At 44.4% G+C, this 26,781-nt stretch overlaps 1 protein-coding gene across 1 annotated transcript in view; it reads right to left on the reverse strand.

Annotated features, from left to right (window-relative positions):
* The window catches only part of FGF12 (fibroblast growth factor 12), a 232,338-nt gene extending 205,803 nt beyond the window's left edge, over positions 1–26,535 (reverse strand). Inside the window, exons 1-2 of the mRNA XM_087739169.1 lie at positions 26,423–26,535; positions 26,149–26,300 (exon numbers count right to left, since the gene is read on the reverse strand). Of these exons, the coding sequence (XP_087595295.1) occupies positions 26,149–26,161 (13 nt within the window). The 5' untranslated portion in view covers positions 26,162–26,300; positions 26,423–26,535. The remainder of the gene's footprint in view (positions 1–26,148; positions 26,301–26,422) is intronic.
* Between the last annotated feature and the right edge of the window lie 246 nt (positions 26,536–26,781).

Consider the following 26,781-nt stretch of genomic DNA (forward strand, 5'->3'; position numbering starts at 1 on the left):
CATACCTTGCCACCTTTTCCCTGTACATTTTCACACCTAGGTCACACAGGGCAGCAGTGGCAGAAGTAACCCTGTAGAGACATGCACGGTAGCTTTAAAAACAGGGTAGTTCAGACTTTGCAGACTTGCTTCTTAAAAAAGCATCTCTACATTTGGAACCAAACCCAAAATTCAAACCTCAGAACAGCCAAAAATTTGTCATTGCAACTCAGATCCATTTGGTTCCCCCCTGATTTCCTCTGCCCAGAGGAGCAGCTTTTTGCATCTGCTCAGCACAGGCCCTATGGCACACACGACCTCACCCTGCTGCAGGAGCATCGGTGGCATCTCACTCCGGGGAGAGGTGCAGCTTCAGACGCAGCTGAGCTCCAAACTCTGGGGGAAGCCAACAGCAAAAGTAGAGAAGGTCTCACATTTTTCTCCCTGCCTTGTGTTTTGTACAAACTAAGCTGTCTGTTGCTGGATCTTTTGAAATTGAGACTGGATTATCATTTGAAAAGCCAGAACAGGAATCCAGCTAAGGGTCCCCTGGCACCTCAAGGATGCTCCTTTAACACAGCATGTTGACATAGTATGTACATGCACACAGCCGCCTCTAGCAAGAAAGCCTATGACACGCCAAAAAACAACTGTACTCACTTCTTAGCTTCAGAGTCCAAAAGAAGTCACTGTAGTAATGTGGTTTACTCTGCACTGCAGAGCATAGGCCAATGCTCTTAATTTTTTAATGCAGCATCTCTGGACCATACAAACTTAAGAAAAACTGTGTTTTGATCCCATTAGTCTGAGCTAAGTAAAGCTACATACCTGCTTAGCTCTCTGCAGTCCTCACTCTCTAATGTGGACAATATCAGGTTTACACTTTTCTGCATGTGGCTCCATCTGCATGCTTTAGGCTCAGATGCAACACATCTGCTTTAGCATCTGCAACTACACCATAATTTCTTAGTATGATTTAAGAGGCAGTAATTCAAGATAGCCAATAATACTTGACCAGTGAGTTCAGGCTGCCACAGCGTAATTGTGTGCTGCAGCTCTAAAGACACTGAAGAGAGGCAGCAGATCTGCAACGAGGAGCTGAGCCCCGTGCAGAGCTTTACAAACTGCTACTGCTTAGAGCTGCTTTGAATGAGCCACAGCCACCTCTAACTGGCCTCAGGCTATCAGAGTGAAGAGGTCTTAGCCTTGCACCAGTTCTAGAAGCTAGAGGTGTCCAGCTTTGCTCAGTTCCTCATTGTTTTCCATTCTCCCTTCTTCCATGCATTAATAAGATCAATCCAGTGCCTCCAGATTTCCCTCAGCTTTAGAGAGCTTGTTACTAGACATTACAGAAACATGTAAACCATTAACAGACTCTCTAAAGACATGTTCCCTGAAGGGGGGGATACTTTCCTTAGATGGTCACATTTAGCTCCTTTATATATCATAACTGCTCTTAGGTCATTTCCAGCTCAGTAATACCCTGAAGGAATTATTTGAATCTGGACTGAAAGCACTATCATACACAAACACAAAAAGGGATAGTGCCTGTCAAGCATTTACAGTCTCAACAGGTAAATAAAGAAAATCTGACTGCACATCAAAAGCATAGTAAAGGGACAAGACTTGACTAAGGCCACAAAGCAAATAAGTGGAGAGGCAAGATTATTACCAGGGTGTCCTGAAACCACCCCAGCAGCTTGTCCTCCTTCCCTGCTCAGTTGCCAACCTGCTGAATGTGACCCTTAACTGTAACTTCTTTGCAGACCTATCTTATTGATGCAAAAATGTTAACAGTAAGTGGAACCTGCACCACAGCTGCAGTCATCATCAGATATTCTCCTCAGCAGCTATGGGATGATTTGTCACTTCTGCATTCGCATTCATTTGGGCTCCTCAGCTCCACAAATGTAGCCCAAACAGGAGTTACTCATTCACCATTTGATCCATAAATAGACTTGGGTTGGCAAGAAACAGGTCACCAGGAAAATGCAATTCAGCAGACAGAACCAGCACCTACCACCAGCCCCAGCAAACCAAAGTCACCCCTAGCAACTTCAAATCAATGGCTCTACAAGAATCGCCTACCCAGTTCCTGACACTGACTTGTTCATCATGAATGCACTTCCACTTATTATCTCATCTCCATTATTAAGACCCAACTGAAAGCCGTTGTACAAATCTTAAGTACAGACAGACTCGTAAGAATAGATATTTTCTAGCACAACTCTCAGAAAGTCCAACTTTGTGTCTACTTCCAGGTGAGGTTATTTCTCTCACATACACCCCAATGTCTATGCTAGATCAACTGAACATTGTTAGAGCTGCAGTCTCAACTCTGAAGTGTTGATACAGAGATTAGCTTTGAACTTACTTGTGTTACATTATAAATGCCAGAGTCAACTTAGAGCAAAAAAAAAGGCACTATTTGCAATATTGCTCTAATTAAGCTCATTTGCTACCAGACACAGTTCAGGTAACATTTGCCATCCCTACATCCCATGAGTTGCATGGACAATGTGGTAAATGGCTGGTGTTGTAGCAAAGTTAATAAGCAGTGCATTTATATATATAGATAGATAGATATATGTGTGTGTGTATATATGTATGTGTGTATATTATATATATATATATATATACACACACACATGCACAGAGTATATATATATTCTAGTCCATAGTCACTGGACAAATAGAGCTGCTGTTTGGCACTACCAGAGAAATCCCTATTACAAGGAGGACAAAATAACTACAAACCTGGAGCAATTCAGGGTACCCTCCAACAGTGGTGCCAAGCACTGAAACAGCTCAGTGTACTTCTGGTGCACTTCTGACATCTGACACAGCTAACAGCTGGAACTGCTGCCTCCCAGGAGATCCTACAGGGAAAAAGTGCTCCCAGCTGGCTCTTGCATTAAGAAAAAAGGTTTTTTGGTCATAAAATGCCTTTTAATTGAAGCTTAATTAGAAGGAGAAATCTTGATTAAATTTACTTGAGGAAAACATTCCTCAGGTCCAGGTTGGAAATGGAGACTAGTACTCTGAACAGATGGGGATCCAGGTATCCTGATCAAAGATCATTTCACTCTGTGTAAACAAGAAGTGTGAAAGCATCTATAACACCAAAAAAGCTGTGGGGAAAACACATTGATTTCTAACTGCCTGTCAAATAACCTACAGCAGTTGCTGTGTACGTGGATGCACGCAGGCAGGATCAATTCCCAAGATCTTCACTTGGATTTTGCAAACAAGAGACAGGCATTTCTTTCTCTGCTCACCAAACACTCAAGGCATCAGAAAACTAAAAACTGTTTCTGTGAAGCATATTGTTATTACAAGGTTACATCTTGCATGGCTGTGCTGGCCAGAGTCCCTACTGAGAGGGCGAGCTTGGAGTACTGGCTCCCTGACTTGGTCCAATCTTCTAACACTGCAGCAACTGGCATGAAAACCCTCCTAGCAGGCTGCTATGGAGAAAGCAAAGATTTATGTTTGTCATGTCCACGAAGAAATGTGGACCCATCACACAGACCAGTGGCTCTGTGCTCAAATGTAGTACGTCAACAGCTATATTAAGCAGAGGTATGAAGCATTTCCCAAACAGCTTTTATTGTTCAGGCACTAACCTCAGCCTGGATTTTACCAGATTTTACCTGCTACTATTTTTCCTTTTCTTCATGCTCATGACACCTCCAGGTGATAGCTGTCAGATTAATATTATAAGTTTGTTTTAGAAACATCTGATTTTAACTTGTGACCAGCATCTCTGCATACTGTACCCTAGGAAGATGCCAGTGTTTTCATGTGCCTGCTGTGTCAACAAAGACATTTAGGGGACTGTACAGCAGGTACCATCCAAAAGTTCAGAACATTTCGTAAACACTAAGTCTTAAAGCATCCACAGTGAAATATTATCACCATTTCACAGATGGACACACTGAGGTTGTGAATGGCCAGTGGAGAAGGTTGCTTCTATTTCTGCTTCTGCCTCCAGTTTACGGAGTGCCCTGGCACACATCACTGCACCAAACACCTCCTTGGTACGCGAAAGCACTTCCCCACACATTTCCAAAAGCTTGCACCAGGCCTGCTCCTGTGCTTAAGAGAGACATGGGGCTCAGCACATCAAGAAAGGAGCACAGCTTTGCCAGCTCCTGCAGTGCCCTTCTGAGAGACTGACAGTCTGCAGGGCTTCTCCTGGAAGCCTGGAGTCTGGGGCTGTAACTGTGCTTAGCTTTTATTTGACACATCTAGCTTTTGAAGTCAAAGAGGAAAGTTTAAATTGCAGCCTGTAGCAGATGCATGCATGTTTATGCAGAAATGCAGCAGAAGAGCCCTCTTGAATTAGTTTTTAAGCCTCTTTTTAAAACACTTCTCCCCATGTTAACCGGTCTGGCAACACTGCTAGCACCAAATTAGAGCCATGAGACACATTTATCAGCAATCATTCTTCCAGTCACTGAGGGGCTGTATGGAGACATGCAGTTACCAAAGAGAAGCACTACCACATCTCAAAGCTTATCTTATGCTCACCAGCTTATACCCAGATTTCCTTCTCTGCTACAAGCTGTTTAAAGGGTTGCTAACTTAAAATGGAAAATGGCTTTTTTTAAAGCATTAAAGTCACAACAGAAAGCTCCACACACCCAGCACATCAAGCCAACACACACAGAGCAAGACAACCAAGATGCAGCATTTTCTTATTCAGCTTCATAACACCTTCCTGCCTCTGGAGAGCCTTCTTTCGCTCCCTACTTTCCCCTCCTGCCTGGCATTTCTTTATAAGCCCCTCAAGCATTATTTCAGCATTGCTGCTTCGTTCTGGTGGGACAGGAGCCTGCTGGAGGTTTCTAAAGGTTTTAGCATCCCCAGAGGTGCACACAACTAACCTGATGTTAGTGTGCACATCCCAGGGAGACAGATGTTGAGTACAGCTGAAGCTATTAGGGAAGACAAACCAGGTTTCCATGGTTATGGGAGCCTGAGCTTCTCATCTCAGGGAAAAATGCAATGCACGAACCACTGTTAGGAAGAAGCAGAAACAAGGCCAGACTTATGGGCAGCTGTGTGCTACAGCTCCTTGATGTTTTACATGCAGGCACCAGCAAAAATAAAAGCTTTCCTTGACAGCTTGGAGATCTGTGGGCTCAGACAGCAGCAGTGCTTTATACATGTTCTGTTGCACTTGTGCTGTGACGGTATTTGCAGTAAGCATATGGATGGGCAGGGCTGTGTTTCTGGCCCTTGCTCACCTGGGTGAGCCTCACTACCCCCTAAAGGGGGTCACTGCTGCAGGATGAGGCATTTATTACCAAAGAGAGCAAACTGTCACTTGATCTGAGTGGCCTGGCTCACAAGCGAGATGAAGCAGGTGCAGACCGCTCTCTGGGGCACGAATAAAGAGCCTGCGCACAAAAACCCTGGGAAGGCAGAATTTGCAGGTGTGAATTTGCGAATCTGTCCCATTAACTTAGGAGGTTTGGGCTCAGCGTGCTGCAAAATTACACACACAGAAAGGCACAGTCCTCTCCCTCCCCTCCTCCAAGCAAAGCATAACGCAGTTTTCTTCATGCTGTCCTGAAAGTAAAATGGTTTATTATCAAAAGCCCATGCTGCTTCAAACTGAAACACTGATGAAGCCAAGGATGCCGATACAATGTGGAAGTGACAACTGCAGAGCCCCGGCAGATTTCTGAGGCAGTGACTCTCCAGGGCACAGAACATCACAGCCTCAATCCCACTTACAGTGCTGGAATAACATCACAACCATGTTAATTCCCAGGCAAGAAGAATATTCTTTCAGAGCAGAATAAAATAGATTTCAGGCTTATTTTGGGACTTCAAACCAGGGAATCAGTTGCTCACCTTTCCCCATCCCCCTCCTATATTCCTCTCTACAGCTACGCAGTGACCGCTTGTCCTGGTATCAGCTGTTTAAATCAGAGCTGCACAAGCTTAGCAACACCTATCCCTGGTAATCAAACTCCTCTAAACAACACCTTGGAAACGTGTGAATTCTGTGCTGGCAAAGCCTGTCTGAGCAGCAGCCACCCGAGACTGAAGTCCATCCCCTCTCGCCAGGGCGGGTACCACGCACTCCATCAGCAAGAGGCACTGCCCACGCACCCCTCCCAGCTTGTTTCATTCCCCAAAGCCACTGTCTCATTGCATAGCACAGGGGTACCAGCAGGTAATGAATGCTGGAACAGAGACACTTGTCCAATATGGAATCAGATCAAGATAAGCCAATTACTTTTCCACAGACAGTGTCTGACCCTGATCTGCAATTAACGAATCGATTAAAATATTATTTTCCCTTCTTCTGAAAGGAGACAAGCTGTCACCATCAATAATGCTGTACCCTAGTCCCTGGGACTTTCCAGAACAGCACAAAACAAGGTTTGAGGGGAAGAATTTCAGAAGCATCCAAGAACGATGAGGACAGATTTCTCCCATTTCAGGGCATCTTTGGCTGGTTTTGACCACTCAGGGATGACTTCACTCTCCAAAAAGTCACCTGTGGGACACTAATTTGTTTGGCAAATGAGAATCTGTGGGGTGCAAAAGCATAAACACACACACAATGCCAAGGCAGTGTTCAGATCCTCATTAAAACTTCTCCAAAGTGCCTAGCTGGAAAACAGGCTTTCACAAATCCATATTCCGTAGGACAAACAATGATTTTGTAATTTCTTTGACCACAATCTACTGCATATTGCAGCAGACCTAAGCAGTCTCATTCCATCCACACAAAAGATTTACTAGAGCTCAGCACCTGGCCATCAGGGTGTCTTAGGCAAGCTGCTTTCTGAGGCAGACATTTGAGACTCTTAAAATATATTTGCCTTAGCAAGGGTTATTCCTAAGCTATTAGCCCCACTCTCCTCAAGGATGTACATTATTCATTTAGCTCCTCTAAGGCACCTGAGAAGGATTCATTATGCGTGCATACAAGACTTATAGGTAATACACACTCAAGGTAGGAATCTGACCCTGTTCTTTCTCTAGTTACCTCAAGAGTGGCCAAAAAGTCATTGCTAAAACTCTGCTGCACAAATGCATCTGAGAGCAGCTCGTGAGCTGCTCAAGCTGCACAGCATCAAATATATGTGTTTTAATTTCCCCAGCCTACCATTAACTGCAATGGCTTTTGCACCATTAAGTCTGATCTGCTTGACCTTCTCACCCTCAAATCTCTGCAATAAAACCTGCAGCCATTTCTGCCCCTTGCAGCCAAACCTTGACCCCTCTTCTCCGCACATTCAAACCCAAGTGCATTTTAACAACAGCTCACTGGCAACGCCTCAGGACACTCAGATGTATCTGCTGGGTTTCTTTTCTTAGGCCGAGATAGAGAAGGAAAGTCCCATGTATGGAGACCTTATGAGCACTGCGGCTCTGGAAGGGCTGCAGGTTCTCACACACTGGAAGGAAATGCCCCTTTTCTCCTGCTGGTTAAAACCCTCAACTCAGTTTGGTTTTGATCAATAATTTTCAGTTCCCTCTGGAACATCCAAAGGGCTCTGGCACTCCCAAAACAAGCCAAGCTGTTCCCATACCTTGATAAAGGCTGAGTTGGGAAGAAACCTTTTGGACTGGACAAATAGGGGTACCAAATGTCTCTGTGTCCCCATCCCACTGGGCATCCCTGCTACTGCCTGGCAGGCTAGCAAGCAGGATGGCCTACAGATGAGTGAAGGCTGGGGTTGTCATGCTTGTTTCCTCAAATGACTGTGCAAAGACCGAAAGGAGGGAACCTCTAGATCTATCAGATACGTCTCAACATAATCCTTCTATGTAATATGCTAATAAGCCGTGCTTCAAAATTAATCAATAAACCCAAATAACCAACAGAGGAAGGGAATTCTTGATGACAGAAGCATCCATTAATGTCTTGTTGGTTGAGCTTCAGAAAAGGCCTGGCAAATCTATAAATATCTATACATAGTGGTTCATATTCAAAAAATAATCACAAGGATGAAGTACAAAGGCAAGCTGATCCGTAATGCTGGTGCCCAGCAGTTGGGCGCACTAGAATCATAGAATCGTTAAGGTTAGAAAAGACCCTTAAGATCATCGAGTCCAACCATTAACCTATCAATCACTGCCAAGTCCACCACTAAACCATGTCCTCAAGCACCACGTCTACTCGTCTTTTAAATACCTCCAGGGATGGAGACTCAACCACTTCCCTGGGCAGCCTGTTCCAATGCCTGACTACCCTTTTGGTGAAGAAGTTTTTCCTAATATCCAACCTAAACCTCCCCTGGCGCAGCTTGAGGCTGTTTCCTCTCGTCCTATCACTTGTTACTTGGGAGAAGAGACAGACCCCCACCTCACTACAAGCTCCTTTCAGGTAGTTGTAGAGAGCAATAAGGTCTCCCCTCAGCCTCCTCTTCTCCAGGCTAAACAACCCCAGCTCCCTCAGCCACTCCTCGTAAGACTTGTTCTCTAGACCCTTCACCAACTCCGTTGCCCTTCTTTGGACACGCTTCAGCACCTCCATGTCCTTCTTGTAGCGAGGGGCCCACTAGCATCCTCTTTTCAGTTGTTCACATGGGGCAGGAGATTAAGTAAATCCCTACCTGGTTAAATAGCTTTTCAGAAGTAGTGCTGGCATGGGGCAAGACAGCAATGGGAGCAGGACACCACTGTACCACAACACATGTGACAGAGCTGACACTTTTGATAGCTCTTCTCCCACTGCTCTGCACAGCAGCCTCGGTCCATCTCACCAGGACTGCAGACCTGGGAGGCAGAAAGCCCTCCACAGCATGGCGCTGGATCCAGCTCTCTCACCCAACCAAGAGCTAGACAGTTCCAAAACCCAGTCAGCATCCCAGTCCCCATCTGCATACACCGACCTTTGCTGGAGAGGTTCCCAACCAGATATTCCCACGAGCAACGAGGGACTGCCACAGTGCAATACACCTCCACAGCAGCTAAGCACAGACCACTGTTTCACAAAACTCTGAGCTGGGAAAAGGGAGGCACAAGCCTGGAAAAAAGTGAGATTGCAGCAGTTTTGAGACCACGTCATATGTATGACTAGTTCAGCAGGAGCACCCTGGAGCTCTGCACTGACTCGGGTAGCTCAGTTTGTAGCCCAGGATAAGCCTGCTTGTTTACATCTGTCCCTATGGAGCAACGACCACCACTCACACTCAGAGTGGAGCACTGCCCTTTGCTTTTAAGATACCACCACAAAGAAAGCATCCAGGGCTTAAACTAATACACCGTGGTCCTGCCAACCTACCAAGCAACAGTTCGTGCAGGGAATACACTACAATAACAATCTCAGGTCCACCCTGGGCTTCTGACTAGTTTCCAGGTAGAATTTAACACTCAACCAGGTTTTTGGACTTATACAAGAAACAGCCTGTCACCTGGGTACGTTGCTTGAAGGTAAGCAGCCAGCAGGACAGATTTACACAAATCCTTTCTTCTAGCATACACTACTTGTTGAAGAAAGTACACACTATAAAACAGTCCTTATCTCGAGTCTTTCTTCAAGTGTTGATAGTGTCTTCCCAGTTGTTTGTTGCTTTTCAATACTATTTGGGCAGAGATTAGACAGCAGTTGATATTGTGCACACTATGCATAGATCTTTGAGAAATATCCATCTTCCATACAGAGCAATCAACCATGAGACACTGAACCACTGAGAGTGAACAGTTTGAATTTACAGTAAAAGCAAAAATCAAAACCGCCCAGATGTATCTGTTGTTTTCTGAATGGAGGAAGCCTAGGCTTTCTAACAAATTACTAAATTGCTACACTTCATAAGAACTGGGGGACCGGGAAAGCTGCATTATCTTTTTCCAAAGTATATCCTTATAGGTGTAGGCTACAGAAATAAACACTATATATTTTGATATATCCTTTTCCGTAAGAGACAGCAGTGTCACCCACATATAGATACTTCTGTATGCTTCCATTTCTATTAATTTCTTGGGACCCCAGGTCCTACCTACTGAAAGACACATCCTAAAGAACATGCACTCACCTCTAAATTGCTGAGGAGCTTCACACCCATCTCTGGGAAAAAATACACATTTAAGTTTGTATTATGTAACTCTTCCCCTGGACTCCCTGATTTTCCAGCAGGTAACTTGTTTTTGAAGTTGCAGTTCAAAGGCTGGTTTTGAAGGCTGGGTTATGCCTCTGAGAGCACAACCCTCATGCTTGCTACCCCGAACAAAGGCATCACTCTGTCCTCAGTGCACTCCTGTGTCAGTGTTACTCCTTCAGGAAGGCTGATGCTCGGAAGCAGTCAAAAGCTTTGCAGGTAGGGCACTGAACTCCGGTTTATAAGGACCACAGTACTCCTGCGAGGATGGTCAGTATGCTGGCAGGTGGAGCAAGGAAATGAACACCTTAGAGAACTAGCTTTCTCTTAACTCCACAAAAATCTTCATTTAAGACTAAGAACTGCATCCTCTAATCTCTATATATACACTGAGATATGTACATACCTAGGTCAATTGAGGAAATGGGATGTTTCCTGCTGAGACCCTAAATGTCAGGAATCATAAGTGCTAGAAGTGGGCATAAATACTGCGCTGACTTACTGCTGTTCCAATCTGACCTTCCTACTATTTCTTTATGCCAATGGAGGGCAACAATATCATCCTCACTCAGAGAGAAATCATCTGCTTATGAACCAGGTCCACAGATGCTTCCTCAGCAAGCCCACAGGCTTCCTTCATTATCACCACTGAGAATTGTCTTTTGAATTTTTTCCCCCCATTGTTCGAGAAAAAAAAAAACCTGCATTTTCAACACTGAGACAGTCTCATCAGGATAACTGCAGTGAAGTATCATACAGGGCCAAATAAGAATATTCTGCTATTTTCAACTAACCCAAAATAGTTGAAGAATATTTTTAATAAATTCAGCTGCCGCTCCCTACTAACATACTGCTTCAAACTTGTGGCTTATACCCCCATTCTCTTGAGGGAAAGTCCCTGGAGAACTACATCTTCCACATTGCAGTAAGGAGTCTCCCTGTCTTTTATTAAGGATATGAACTTTCTGATGTTCTAGCTCAGAGTACCATGGAAAAGGTGTTGTACTGCTAACTGTGCTAGAATGAGTTATCCTAGCATATTAGAGGGTGACCTTGAGCAAGGTGCTTCTACTCTGTGCCTCATTTTCCTTTGTAACCCCAATAAAGCTCTTGCCTTCCTTTTTGTAGCACGGATACCCATGAATGCAAACAGCTATGCAACAACTTAGTGTTGTACATTACAAAGGCTGGCATTTCACCAGGCAGGCTGACTTGAGGGGAGGAAAGAGTGGAGTCCAGCTGCCAGACTCAGCTCCAGGTGCCATGTGTCATTAGGAGAAAATACTGAAGTCAATGAGAATCAAGCTTTTGGGCTCTTTTGGGAAAATATTAAATGTCATATGACAGATGTCACCTGACCATCCTTGAGATGTTGAGCTGGTTTTGAACAGAAATATCAAAACAAATCAATTCAATATTGCTGAAGTACCTTCTTCCATGTCCCACAAATTTCCCGTTCAATTTTTTCTTAGTCTGGGAAAAGCTAATATTGAAACACTTGAACTTTCCAAGAGATGGGTCTTCCAAAAGTTATTCAAGTCTATACCAGGCCTGAAAGGCTTTGCCTTTGACAATATTTCTAATTGACTGCTGGGACAGTTGCTGAATATACAAGGTGAGCCGTGTTACCCCAAAAGCGCTCTAACACCATAAGGAGCTGACACTGCTTGTTCCTGGCTGGGCTTTGCAAAAGAACAAACGAACATTTTCAGAAAAGGATTTTGATTTCCTGTGGCTCTACCTCGTATTGGTGAATCGGCTACATTATTCAAACAGACAGTATCAGGTATAGAGCATTACAGGCATCTTTGCTTAAGCACCAGCAGCGTAAATACAAATTCATAAGAGCCTGAGATGTTGACTTGAGATATGCCAGTTCTACTGACTGTCATAGGTAGGTGTGCCAGGACAGGTATAACAGCAGAAGTCAAAGGAAACATGACAAAGTAAATACAGAAAAAGCACCCACTGATACAGATGCGTATTGACTTGGGTTCCCTGGTCCTCAATGGTGGACGCACTTTTATGCAAGTATCTCTAACAAGTGGTGTGCCCTTGGCAGGGTTTGGTGAGATGGACTCATTGGTCTCTCTGGAGCAGTCCCAAATGCATCCACCACCCACAAAACCAAGCCAACTAGTACCTGAGAGACTTCAAACATTAAAGAAGCACAACTCTCCTAAACCCTGTCATTCGAAATTCCCAATTCCCTCCCCTCACAGAAAGGCGATTAAAACTAGCCACCTGTTAGAGGCACACATCCACACACAGCCCTGGGTATTTTCCTCCAGTGAAGATCCATAAGGAAAAGAAAGGAAACAATTATATGAAGAATAATGTTCTTCGACACCATTTCTCCATGTTGCCTTTTCTATTACTGCAAATATTTGTCTTTGAAGATCTTTTTCTGCATGAAAAATGAGATTTACTGTGCATGGAAACTTTACAGACTATTACTCCAAATCAACTACACTATTTTAAACTTAAGGCTACCATAATAATTTCATAAAACATCTGTAGATTTGAAAATTAAGAGTCAAATTATATGTGATATTAATAATATTTTCATAGCTCTGTAAGGATTCTCTGATATTTAAAAGTATGAAATGTTTTATGGAAGTGAAATGTCTCTTAACTGAAGGATTTAGATCCCACAAGAAAGTGCATATCAATCAGGCCTTATCAGTAGGAAAAATCTGAGGACTACCTTTTAGGCAGAAGTCTGGTGCATCCTGCAAAATGGTGCAAACAAATGAACAAGTCCTTCAGTTATAGCTAATAGAAACGTTACACATGCAGTACAAAATGCAAAGAGGGCAGTGATGCACACTGGCATTCGATCACATGCACTTGTAACTTCATTTACCATTCAAGGTGATTTCCATCCACTGGGTCTCACAGCAAACCAACTATAAAGCAGTTATGGGATCCCAATCTTCTGCCATCCCAATGAACGTGAGATTGTAAAGCAGGTATTGGAGTTGACAGCGCAGGAGGAGAAAAGATGTTACGAAATGCCAGATGATTAGCAATTGTAACAAAAAAGTGACAGTTATATGGACTGCTACTTCAGCCCGTTCATCTTTCTTTCTATACAGATGTCCCTCTGGGATACAGCACTGTTATAGAAACAGTTCTCAGACCTCTATTTTTTCCAGCACTTTCTGCATCACCATCCTTACTAGGGACAAGATTAGGGCCTTTGACTGAGGTACAGGAGCGACACTACCATATCATATCCACATCAGACTACTGCCTAAACATACAGGCCTGGCAACAGCTAAGAGGGAAAAAACACAGAACAAGACACCATATTACAATAGCAATTACCTGGAAGAGAAGAAAAAAAAACAACACAACAGAACAGAGGTTTCCTAGTGTCCTTACCTATCCTGCCAAACAGATCAGCTGCACTTTCATCCTTCTAAAATCTTTGACCACCATTTAGGATGCTGCAGCACTAATGCATGCTTCCAGGCCTCATACTATGCTCTTACCTTCTGTTATTAAACACTGCTGCTCTGTTTGTTGGTAAAGTGCTGAAAAACTGTTAGGATCCATCATCCAAAGAATAAATAACCGGTAAAGTTTAACTTTGCTAGGTAAGATGGCAGCTAGCATGGGATGCATCTCTCCAGTTAAACTCATCTGAGATGTTTCAGAGAGCACTTTGAGCTATGAACTTCAGAAAAAAGGAAGAGAGGGAAGCTAACAGCACCCTACTAGGCCAGAGGTAAACAGATGTTTTAGTGGTAAAATGGCTCAAACCCTTTTGGACTAGCAGGAGAAAACAAGACATCAGTGCCCTGGTTTCAGGGCTGCATTACCTTACTAATCTTCATACCATTCAGCAGCAGCAGCACAGAGAGGGTTTAAAAGTGATTTCAACACATGAAAATGCAGAGGTAGGATTTAACCCAGGAGTCCTGCTGCTCTGTACCTTCCACTTCCTTATCACCAACAAGACCTCCTTCCAAAGCCCCCTAAGCTCTCTAGCCAACAACACGACATCAAAATCTCGATCCAGCCACTCCTGAATTGTAAATGCTACCCAAGCAAGATCTCAGATCAGCAGGGTAAGACACTAAAACCACATTGGGTTCCCAATACAATTCCTACATAAGGTAATGAAGACATGCCTCAACCAGAGTGTGCACATAAACACATACTGCCCAGGCACCAGCCAACCTCCCGTTTAACATGAAGTACAGAGCCATACTGCCATACAGTCCCCATGCACAGTAACTCCATTAACCGGAGGTTTCTGTAGCCATTCTCCCACTGTAGAGAACAGACATAAGGGGCTGAATCCAGGTGATTTACAAGCTGGTGTCTTGGACTTGGCACAGCTGTGTGAAACTCTGGCTCTCCATTCCCACACTTTTTTGCCAGCAGGGGCTGAGCTGAGAGCCAAGGGGTTTCTTTTCCAGAGGAGCAGGAGCTGATTTATTGCCTCATGTAGTTGTAACTAGCCCCTCCAGGAACAGAACTGACAGTCCAATAGGTCTTTCAGTGAAAAAGAAGGATCCAATACCAGACCCATCGAGGTTTGTCTTATATCAAGGGAGCTCACTGCCCATACTTTGCTATGTCTGGATTGCTCTGTCATCATCTGGGGTCATAATTAGAGACAATCTGATTGCATTTTCCCCTCAAGGAGGTACATGAGCTTTTCAATTTATCAGACTCAGGGCATTCAGCAGCCATTGGCCAATAGCCACCTTCGTCACTATTTCTGATACCCCACAGCATCACTGTAAATATACGTAGTTCATAGCTATTGGTGCCAACTGGGGCTATTCTGGGACATGGGGTAAAAACCATGTAGTTCACAAACCAAGACAATGCAATCTGGTTTGAGTGATGCTTTTTTGGTAAAGCTACAAGATAATCCATCCAGGTGAGGCCAGATCAGCCATCTCTTTATGGAACTAAATTTTACATGGCCTTGCAAGGCATTTGAGCCAGTAACCATTGGTAAAGTATGGGCAGAACATTTGCAGCTGACATCTGCACAGAAATACTTGATATAGGCAATTGTAACACTTGCCATTTCATGACCAGTTCTGTTGAACTGCCCTTGGGTATTCCATGGAAAAATAGAAATTTTAAAGTTTTAAATGAAGCATTATTCTTTGTTCTGTTTAAAAAATGTTTTTGTTCTATATTTTTTTTTTCCCCAAAGGAAATAATTTCAGAACAATTTCAAACTAAACCATGTTACTTAGGACTGAAATACAGTATTTTTGAAGAGAAGAATATACAGGCTTTCCTGACTATGTGGCTCTCCTTTCCTGGCAAACAGCACTGTTTCTTTTACAAAGGAAGTTAAAATGGAAAGCTGGAAACAACCATTTTCCCCATCAACTTAACCTCCATATTTCAACAGACAGAAGAGCTATAAGGTTGATTAGGGAAATAATACAAGAACTAAAAACAATGATAAAGCTTTATGGTCCAAATGTACCACCACCTGGAGAGGCCTTAAAAGCATCCCATGAAATCCACAGTCCCTCAGAAATCAGTAAGAGCTGGCTGTTGTGATACCTCCTTACAAAACCAGCACACAGTAAAATTGTTCAGCTGAAAAACATGAGTCTCTAATCTCAGTTGTGTTGTTCATAATACCACAGGTGCTGATAAACTCAGGCAGGACCCATCAGTAAGCGCAGAGTCCAGGAAGCCCTTGACTGGCCCAAATGGTAAGAAAAATATTGGGTTCAATCCAATTCAGCACAGAAACTTCAGGAAATGGGATTTTTTGCAAAATAGAAGACCTGATTTTTAGGTAGCTCCTTTGCAAACAGGAGTGAGAAGAGGCAGATGCTTACTTCAGTGTTCCTGACAGGCAAAGGACAGCCCAGAAGTGTCATATATTATCCTTTGGTAGACCACTGACTACCACTGTGGCTGAACAGAAGTCCCTGACACTAGGAAGAGGGACTGCCCACAGGCAGGGAAACTGCAGAAGACAAAGCCTTCACACAGCTCCTGGGTGCCACAGCCAGGCTTCAAGCCGAAGTCCAACTTACAGAATTGATATGAAGGTACAGGGGAGGGACAGAAGTGGGACATGTCCACTTACGTGGTCCTTCCTAATGTTCTCCAAGCCAACATCCCACCACAGCCACTTTCAAGATAAGATGGAAAGCTGCATTCAGGACATGCTCTGTTTGGTTTGGATGACCAAATTGCTGTGCAGCTTCTGGGTAATAAAGATGACTTCAGGAAGACAAGAGCAGTAAAGTAGCTGTACACCAACCTTGCCTTTAAGATTACCAAGTATAAACTCATGCTCCACATGAGCATAAACTCATTTCAGTGGTGGTGATGCCAGCTTTAACGGTGCTGAGATTCAGCGAGACTCTTCTGGACTCACTGTTCCTGAAAACTTTTAAATAAAAAAGAAACTGCCTGTCTTTTCGTATGTATAGCAGTATGTCTATAACAGGCCATCAGTCCAAAAACTCCTATCATTTGACTGACTTGCACAGCACAGAGCATTGCTTGCACTAGAAGATCCCTGTGCATGCAAAGCTCAGCATTGGCCCCAATACCTTGTTTTCAATTTCACAGACAGCAGAACACGAGGCTAAATTCTGCACTCAGTTCTGCTGTTGTCAGCCATAGGGTGGTACCACAGAAGGGACAATTTAATCAAACCCAGTATTTTCTTACTATAAATAATTAAGATTTTAAAACACATTCTGTTCTTTATCTCTGTATACTGCCCACAGATGCATGCTTGCATTGCTTCAGTATGTCAGGCTTGTCCTCACTATTTCTGGGAACCTTCTAATCAAAGGATGTGGAAAATTCAACCCTAGCTTTTTTTTTTTTTTTTAAAAAAACAAACCCAACCAAACACACACCAAAGGCTTGCTATTCCTGGTTGTTGATTTTTGGAGAGGAGAATGCACTATAAATACAGTTTAGGTAGGAAAGCCTGAAACACATGTTACCGAGAGATGAATCATGCAAATAAAATGGACAGGTAATTCTAGATATCTGGTACTACGTTCAGTAGTAATGGCAGACATGTCTCAGCACAGAGCCACTTGTTACAGGTGTACTTAACAGTAATTGTAAGATGGGGTGGATGTTCTGACTTTTGAAGATAATATATAGCAATTTTAATAGCAGTTGCTAACACAAAAGCCTCAAAGCTATATAATTTGTAACAATAAAGTAAACTGCCTTCAAAGCAGCAGGAAGAAAGTCAAAGGTAAACAAGCCACAACTGTTTGTTATTTTAAATTCCCTCAAACCAATATAAAATGACTTCTTCAAACCTTTACTGCTTCTTAGGTAGTTAATAATTAAGGTCTAAAGGCACTTAAATAAGTCTCACACCATATAGTCAGTTTTATTTCCATTATGTTTTCAGTTAGGTAAGGCATTCATTAATGACCTGGCCTTTGCCTACTGACCAAATGATGCATTTACCTACACAACTGCAAATCCAGAGTAGCTCCTCAGGCTTTATTGAAAATCTTGACTGGAAGAGGAGACTCAGGACAGTAATTTTTAAACTTCTCTGCTGATTTCTCCCTCACTTCTCATATGGCAACAAAATGGCTACAAATTGTGGTATGTAATTTCTCCACTGGGACACACTGATAGGAATAAAAACTTTAAAAATTAACAGCTGACTTTGTCAATGCAATTATTTGATAATGTATGGCATTGGTTAACAGGCAATCTCAGAATACCAGGAGCGCTGGTCAATACTAAAAGGCAATATGAATTTAAGGCTAGAAAATATCTCAAAAGCTCACATTCATCCTTCAAAGAGATCAAATATGCCAGAAATATTACAGAAAGCAGGTCTTGCTGAGGAAGCTTATTCTACTGTCAACCCAGTTATGCTGCAATGGCTTGTTAGTATCAAATTAGGAAATCCAAGTCTTCCTTTACATACAAGTAATTTTTTTTTCCTCCATATACTAGAAGGTGCTGGATTCTACATTTTTCCTCTTTATTGGTATTACTGCTCTTTCCCTCTTGCTTCCAGTATGTTGGGGCCACTAGCATTTATAAGACTGAATTCGGGGTTATTCTAAAGTGGCAGTGAAATGGATACTTTTGCATTGTAGCGAGCACAGCGTGTGCAAGGATTCTCAAGTAAAGAATGAGTTCATACTGTACGTCTTTTCCTAGACAAAGCTTCAGAAAACTAAGCTGAATCTCCAAATGATATCACCTATGATGAAACTGAATAATTCTGGACATCTGGAATATTTTGGTGTTTTGTGTTTGTTTCTTACCATTCTAGAGCCATTACTGCAAGATATTCTTAACTGAAGGTCAGTTTTATACTCACTAAAGCTCTCCCCCAAAATACACATTCAGGACCGCACATCAATAAAAGGATGAAGCTCCAAGGGCTGTCCTTCAAGGCAGAAGTTTATTCCAATGCGGAATTTCATACAAGTTTGATCTTTCAAACTGCACAGCCACCTGTAGTTTCTTCCACGGCCTCCCAGTAAATCACAGCCAAATTCCAGCCACAACATATGGATTCAGTTCCTCAATGCCCCAAGTAATGATAAACACTCAGATATGAGAAGGGGGTACAGACCAGCATGTGAATGGGAGGAGGAAGACGCAGGATACAGAATTCAGAACCAGATTTAGACTTCAAGTTCCTCAGCAGGGTTATGTCAGAAACCAACGTCAGCTGGAAGAGACCTCAGGATCCCTAGTTCAACATTTGCTTGAGTAAGGACTATCACAACACTTGAGCATGCCCATCCTACCAATAACCCTTGGCTGGCTGGACTTGGAGAGAAAAATTAAAGTCAAAATCAGTGATAGCACTTTATGTTGGAATAAGCATGGCATAAGAGATTTAGTGACCAGATATGCTTCAATCTTCCTGAAGCTTGTCAGTCTCTTTTGGAGATAGCATTAAATTTAAGGGAAGTGTTTTTGCATTAATAATACATTCTCAGTGACTGAGAAGGAAGGCAACTTTCCCTCAATGCAAGAAAGCATTCAGCACTTCTGGCTTTTCTTCCTAAATCCTCCCAGTAGCTACGTTCAGTAAATTAACCTTACCTATTGAAGTCTGATGACGGATAGAGCCAGTCTAAATCAGCTTCCAACAGAGGGATAAAACACAAGAGGAAGAATCACAGCTCAAAACAATTTTCCAAATTAGAAATGCTATTCCATACTTTCCTGATTTCTCGCTTTGCACATGCTATTAAAAATAGCAAGTAAAACGCCTTACTTCTGAAAGTACACATCCTGATGCATACACAGCCCTCCCTCGGCCGCGTGGTTCAAGGCACACCGCAGTATTGCTCCCTCCGCACTCTATTGAGCAAACAGCCATCATCTCAAGCCACAAGATCTCTACTGAAACGTGATGACACCGTAAATAGTTTAATTCAATCTGAAGAAAAAAGCCATAGCTTTCAATGTTTAGCCTGCATAAATATAAAATCATAAGGTTCATCCAAACCTGGGACCTGGGAGAAGAAACTCAATGAATTAGCGTGATGATTTGTATTCTTATTGAGTATAAAGAACACTTAGAAAAAGCAGGGATATAGGAGCTATAAAAAAGGAAACTTCCTTGTATCACTGACAGGAAAATAGTAAACTCTTTCTTCAGTCATTTTAGTATAACAGCATTATTGAAATCTTTACACTTTGAGCGAAAGCATTAATTATTATGCCCATCAGTAATATTTTTCATTGTCAAATTGCCTTTTACCATGCTAATAAACACCAAGCTTTGCAGGTAAAAAATTAATCATGTTATCTCATTTATAGGTCAAAAGACACAGACTAAAATAGTTTCTGCATCTCTCCCTAAATAACTAGCTTTTGCATATCAATTTTTATGGCACATTAGAAATGAATGCAATTCAGACAGGATTTGAATAGCTGAGTAGATAGGGAGGGAAAGATAAGAGCAGATAGAAAAATTTTGCAGTAAGCTAAGCCTTTTGAAAAAACCTGCTTAAAAAATCAAGTTTCTTTTTTTAATTTCTGGACCCTAAATGAACTAAGGATGAAACAGCTGTATGCAGGTCATTACTCAAAGTATCCACAGATTACGCTTCCAGCCACTATACATATAAATGGTACGTCAGAACAACTTAATGCATTAAAAAAATTATTTTAAATTACTCCAGCATTTCATTCAGGCTAAATGCAACTTCCACAGCTCCCACGTAACTCATGGAAGTGGGGTGGAGGAATTCGTCTGCTTCTTGGGTATTTTAATATAGCCAGATGACTAAGTCCTCCTCCCATTTTTATAACATTTAAGCTTATTACAAGGGTCCTCTTTCCCCTTTGTTTTAATAATACAGGGGGTTTGTAGGTGTGAAGGAATACAAGAATGGACACCTTTCCCTCCTGATTATGAGGCCCATTAGAGCACAGATACTTTCTTTTCACATCTACTTCCCCCAGCATCAGATAGGCTTGGGTCATCCCCTCATCCAGAAGTTGCAGATGCCCGCCCACCGTATTACAGCGGCTACCAACTGGTGGTTAATAAAGGTATTAGACTGTTACGTGCTCATCTAGGAGGCGGCAAGCACCCCATGTTTGCTCATTTGCTAGTCCCACACAGCAACCTGAGCTCTTACCATCTTTGAGCCCTCCCAGGACAGAGTCATATTTGTGTTGTGTTTAATGTGATTTCTAATGTAAGATGAACAGACATTTCACTTGCTTTCTGAAACTCATTAAAGAAATGCCTGCATGTGGTGCTAGCTTAGTGCCTTACACTTCCGTCCTGCATCTTTCAGCTGAGATTGAGTCTGAGGCACAGGAGCAAAGCAATCTTCACAGCACCCCACTCCAGCCTCAGGGATATGGTGTTAAGGTTAGGCAACTGAAGTGTTCCCCTGCTATACAGAAAGCTGGTACCCATATGGAAATGCACAGCCTGGGCCACGGGGGAAGATACGAAAAAATCAGGCCATTTATTTACATCTCCAAACATGCTTCCCTGTGTCAGACTTCAACCAGCCAGTTTGAGAACTGTTGGCCACTGTAACACATCCTAGATCTCGCACAGCACATCACTGTGAAACGCAGAGAGCATGCAGCTACCTTCTCTATGGAAAATGAGCTGCTTGGAGAAGTCTCTGACCATCTTGACAAAGATGCAAATGTTCCCAAAGAAAGGAACAGTTTCATAACAAAAGTGATTCTGCTACTACTTGGTTTCCATTACAAAGAAGTAACCAAGACGACTTGCATGACAGTCTTTACCAAAGCAATCTGCATTACTTCAGCACACAAATCTTTCTAAGCAGGTAATATGTGCTGCAGACTCACCTCTAACAAATACACAACGTGTCAGGAAGATGCATGATGAAGTAGGTTTTGAAGTGAGTGTCCCAAACAACTTCAGGACGTGAACTACAGCTGGGATTACTAAGATCTTTTTTTTGATCATTGAAGAAAGCCATGAAGGTGGGAACAGTGCACAGCAATCTCCAGAACTGCATGTTCTCACTTGCCACCCTCTCTCACCTTGTCCACAAAGCCTGTCTGCAATCCTAGCATTCATTGGCTCTAGTTGGGTTTCGATCACAAGTTCTTCAAGGTGAAGATTCTGTCCTTTACAGGCATAGCACACGGAGAGCTGTGCAGAGAGCTGGCCCACAACGCTGGGTCTGGCCAAGGAGGCTTCAGAGCAGCCCCGGCAGGGAGAGATAGATCTAACCACCCTGCCCATTAACATGTCCATAAAACAGCAGGATGCAAAGAGCTCAGACCTGTTTGCCAGTCCCAGGAAGGGTAACTCTGTGCCCAAGGTAAACTGGATCTTACTACTGTTTTATAGGACCTCACTTAAAAGCCTGAACATTGCGTGTCTATGAACAACAGCATTGTGGCTTTCCTGCAAAAGCAAAAAGCCTGCTCCCAGCATTTGTGACTGGAAAGAGAACATGACTCAGTATGACTGTGGCAGCATCTGCCTGGGACAGTCACTCTGCAGAGGTGTCCTCTGCAGACATCTCCTCAAAGCCCTGCTGCTTTGGGACTCTCTAGTAGAAGAGAGCTATAAGGCCAGATCTCCTGGCTCCTACCACCCCACCCCCTGAGCACAAGGATGGTGTTCCTGAGGGAAGACCCACTGCACAGAGGATGCCTCTCCAACCTGACACTACTATCCAACAGGGCAGGCCCGTGCTCAGAGGACTGACAAGAGCACCTCCAGATCTCAGTGGGGTAGCCAACAATGTGCTTTAGCTTTGCTGTCCCAGTAGACCAGTTGGGAAGAACATGTCCTGCTGTATTTCCCAGCTAACAGCATCCTGCACTGTCAGCAGCCTGCCCCGCACCCAGTACGGGCGTGAAACCTCACTAGGGCCACCAGTGCCCAGCACTGACCTCCAATGAGAGCAGAGCGCACCAAGAACCGGTTGGGCCCTTACAGAAGAGCTTCCTTCCAACTTGAGATATTCTGTGATTCTATGCCCCTGCCCACCATGCAACATGGACACATCAGGTCCCCACCCCCCACCTCAGACAAGGTAAAAGTAGTAATATGTCTTTTTTCACTGCCAGAAAGGGATTTCCCTGTGTCTTCAGGGCTACAGAAAAGGGTATAGCACCTTCGGAGGAAGGGAGCCGTCCCTGCAGCAAGGCTAGCCTGCAGTCCCTCTCCGCTCGATCCAGAAGCCAGGGATACGTTCCACACTGTGCAGCTTGACTCTTGCTTGGCTGCTTTCTTTCCCAGCCTCTGAGTCTGAACATCACTCTGACGTTCCTTCCCCTGCTAAGCATCTTTCTGACTGTGACTGAAGAATCTGGCAAATGACCAAGTATTCTTTAACCTCCACATTAACTATTGTTAGCTTTGGCAAAGCCCAGCTCCTGGGATGCCTGGAGTGGTATCGCTTACTGCTGCAGCCTACAGGAACTGCTGTAGTGGCGAGATTCAGAGAACTGGGATCAGGTAGCAGATGCAAAACAAGAGTCCAAACCCACAATGCCCTCCTTTCCCCCGTTGCCTGATGAGCTTTGGGAACAGCTACAACTTTTAAGCTTCCCACTGCTGGAAAAGGTTTGGAGACAGTGAATGTGCAGAACAGAGTAAGTCAAAGAAGCTGAAAGTTACACAAGGCCAAGTGTTACTTTTAGACCACCGTGATGTGTTGGTAACATTGCAGATCCATGGAGTGCTACAATTATTTATCTTTTAGGAGTCGGGAGGAGATAGAGATGTTTGTCTCAAGCCAGGTTTGACTGTTAGGAGGCGGCACAGGCTGCACCACTACCTCACCCCACACCAGGACCCTCCTGCTTGCACTCTTACTGCAACAGTCCTAACAACAGTAAAGTCCTTAGTCCTGCACCCCACTGCACAAACAGTAGGATATGTCCTTCTCCCCTCACTCTCATGAATGACTCCAACCAGTGCAATCAGTTATGGCTGCTCTGAGCAGCACCAGAGATGAGCCTTTAGTCCTTTTTTTACAGAGGACTGCAAGCTTTGCAAAGCATCAACACCAGCCACATTCAGACAACGAAGTTGTCCTGGGATGGCAAATCCTAGGCAGAAACATCCACAGCAGTCACTAGGGACAGATGAATTCAGGGACCAGAAGGTAGGTTTTCTTAAACAGACTTTATGTTGCTTAATATAGCACACACTCTTCCCCAGTATCTGCATAACGCTAAGTTTGAAATGTTCTAAGATTTGCACTGAGAAAGACTGGAGGGGTGGGAGAAGGGCTGCAGGAGAAAGCATTTAAAAACCAAGGGATTACTTTAGAGAAACACCGTATACAAGCAGCAATCTCTTAACACAGGTCTTGCAATGCAGAGGCTTGGACAGTAATGAAAATAAAACATAAACAAGTCCCTAGTAGGGCAATGCAGCTGCAAGTCCATTTAGGATTAGTCACAAAAGCTGAAAATGTGAAGGGTTTGGGCTGGCTCGTGCCTTCCCTCGGGGGAGACATCCTGCATTGTGCCTCACTATACACATACACAAAATTAGTCTGTTTGATCTGTGCACCATAGGCCTTCTCATGCTACTCCAACATTAAGTGAGTTTCAAGAATTGCTTCAGTACCAACACAACTGGATCCCTGCTGTAAGCAGACTTCATCTGCCTTCTCATTCTCCCATTGAGATGGCAAAGTTGCTTGTGTATTCCCTTTAAGGTCATCTCTACTTTGGACCTGTCCCATTCTAGTACCTTGATTTTTGCTAGTTTGCCCCGAACAGCCTTTTTTTCTGCATGGCTAGATAAAACCCAGAGAGTATTTGTTCCCCACCTCTACCTCATCAAGGAAAATCTCTAGTCAGAGCAAAGTGCTGAAAATTTTTCACAGAAGATAAGAGTAGAGACTCTCGGGGTTGTCTCACCCCCTGATAACCCTTCCACCAAAGCCAAGAGGCACTGCTGTGCAGCCCGTCTTGCAACTAAAAACCACAAGTACCGGTGGCCTGAAAGGCTGCCTTGTTCAGCTGCTCATTGCCAACTCAGGCAGCGACTGCATCGTAGCAGTCGCTATCTGTTTCCACAAGATAGGAATCGGGTGATTCCTCTCTCAGGTGCTGCTTTTGCCACCAGCTAGCTGGACCCTTTTTCTTTTATTTTATTGCAGATGGTACATTTCTGCCCCCTGTACGACTCCTCCAGCTACATGAGCTCCATCAGAAGTTCCACGGAGAGCCTTTTGCCTGCTTGTGTAGTGCATGACAAAGCACATAACGTGTTATACTAAAGTCACAGTCTATTTGTTTCGCATCAAGACATGTACCAGTAGGACATTCAAAAAGGTAAAGGTGTCCCATCTTAGGTTAACTGTGAAAACAGTGTGGATAGCCAAAATATATATATATATATCTCAAGGCTAACATGACTGCTGTGAGCTTTTAATCCAAGTCAAGTCTTTGCAGATACACTTTTTTAAAAAAGGTACTTACCTGCCCTCAAGCCCCAGTAATTCTATTGATCACTGCCCACAAGAAACTGTACTTTATAGGACATACTGCCTCCATATGATTGAAATAGCTTCCTTCCTTAATCAGCATATAATCAGATATTCCCACACAGGAGAACTATAGCCCTGATTGACAAGATAGTTACAAAAATAAACCTGAGGTTTAAATATAGCTTGCTCGGCTCCCTGGAAGGTATGTAGTATTGTGTTATACAAGTCTACCATCATTTTCCTTGGATTATTATAGTCCATATTCTCCCACTGCCTTGATCGCTATCAATTAAACAGCTACCAGATTTCTGTTATACAGGAGAGCTGGCAGCTAGGGTTAGGTGGGAATGGCAGCTAACCTCTCCTCTGCATGGACTGACTTACCATCAATATTTCGTTGGCAATTAACATGTACAGATTTTGAGTTCATGTACCAGTTGAATGTGTGATGTCTGATGCAATTATAGAGGTAGATCGGTAAATAAACGTGCAGGACTACATAGCTATGTATGGAAACAAAATATATATATGCCCAACACGAAGGGATATATTTGGATGAGGTCTATGTCTCTATGTATGCAAACACACAAGCTAGGCAGGCAATATTTAATGGTTTCCTCTTTCTAGGGTGGATAGTTCCATAGCACAACACTCATTGCATTTCTCCCCATCTATCAGGATGTTCTGATGTGTTAAATGTGCAATGTAATGAGGGCAGAGCTCTATAGCCTTGTTGTTCTCATTTCAGAAAAAAATTTGAGATTTTTTAAAAACCATTCTAATTATGAAATGTTTCTCATCTCTTAAAAACCTCCCCATCGCTGGCTGACTAAAAAACATGGGACAGACCTCATATTTATTATGCAAATCCTTAGCATTAAGAAAACAAATCACCAACTAACATCTGTCTCACCCTAAAGGAAAATAAATAAATTAAAGAAAAGAAAAAACCCCAAACCGAACCAACACCCTTCCCCACACTCCACTACGCAACGGACCGAACACCCCCCGCCGGAGCGGGGAGGGAAGCGCCTCCCCGAGCCCGCTTCCCTGCCGCTGCTGCAATGTACCCACCACAGCGGCAGGGCACGGCACGGCGGCTCCCGGGCCCCCGCCGCGCTCCCGGCCCGGCCACTGCGGTCCTTTCGCCGCCGCCCCCCCCCCCGACCCACCTTTCCCTTCCATCGCGGAGCCTTGCGAGCGCCGGGAAGTTGCCGGGAAGTTGCCGGAAGACGCGCTCCCTCCTCAGCCGAAAGCCCCGAGGGCAGAGCCGGCCGCCGCTGCCTGCTCCGCGGTGGGGGACGGCGCCGTCACAGCCTCGGAGCTGCAAGCAAGCAACCACCGGGGGAAGCCGGCGTGAGCCGCCGAGCCCCCCCCCCGCCCCACGCCCCCGCCGCGGGGGGAAGCGGCGCGGAGCGGAGCGCGGCCGCGGGGGGAGCGCGTTACCTGGGCGCCGGCGGGAGCTGTCCCTGGCCGAGCGGTGCTGCGGGGGCGAGTGGCTCCGCGGCCCGCCGCGCTGCCTGGCGCCGCCCGCATGCGCGCCCCGCCCGCGCCCCGCCTCCGCGGCCCGCACCGCGGCACCGCCGGGGCCCCGGCTGCGGGCTCCGCGGGGCGCGGAGGAGGAGCGGCCGCTCGGCCGGGCCGGGCCGGGCTCCCCCGTCCCCGCGGGGGGCTGCGCCCCGCCGGCCAGCAAGCGGGAGCGGCGCGTTATGCAACGTGGGCACAAGCACCCGCTTATTTATTGCGGGAGTCCTGCCGGAGCCCTCCTTCCCCAGCCGGGCACGTAAACCACCTCCTGGGTACGC

The sequence above is a fragment of the Nipponia nippon genome, unplaced genomic scaffold (assembly GCF_047370975.1).
Source record: "Nipponia nippon isolate SJK-2023a ecotype South Korea unplaced genomic scaffold, ASM4737097v1 scaffold_7, whole genome shotgun sequence".
Classification (NCBI taxonomy): domain Eukaryota; kingdom Metazoa; phylum Chordata; class Aves; order Pelecaniformes; family Threskiornithidae; genus Nipponia; species Nipponia nippon.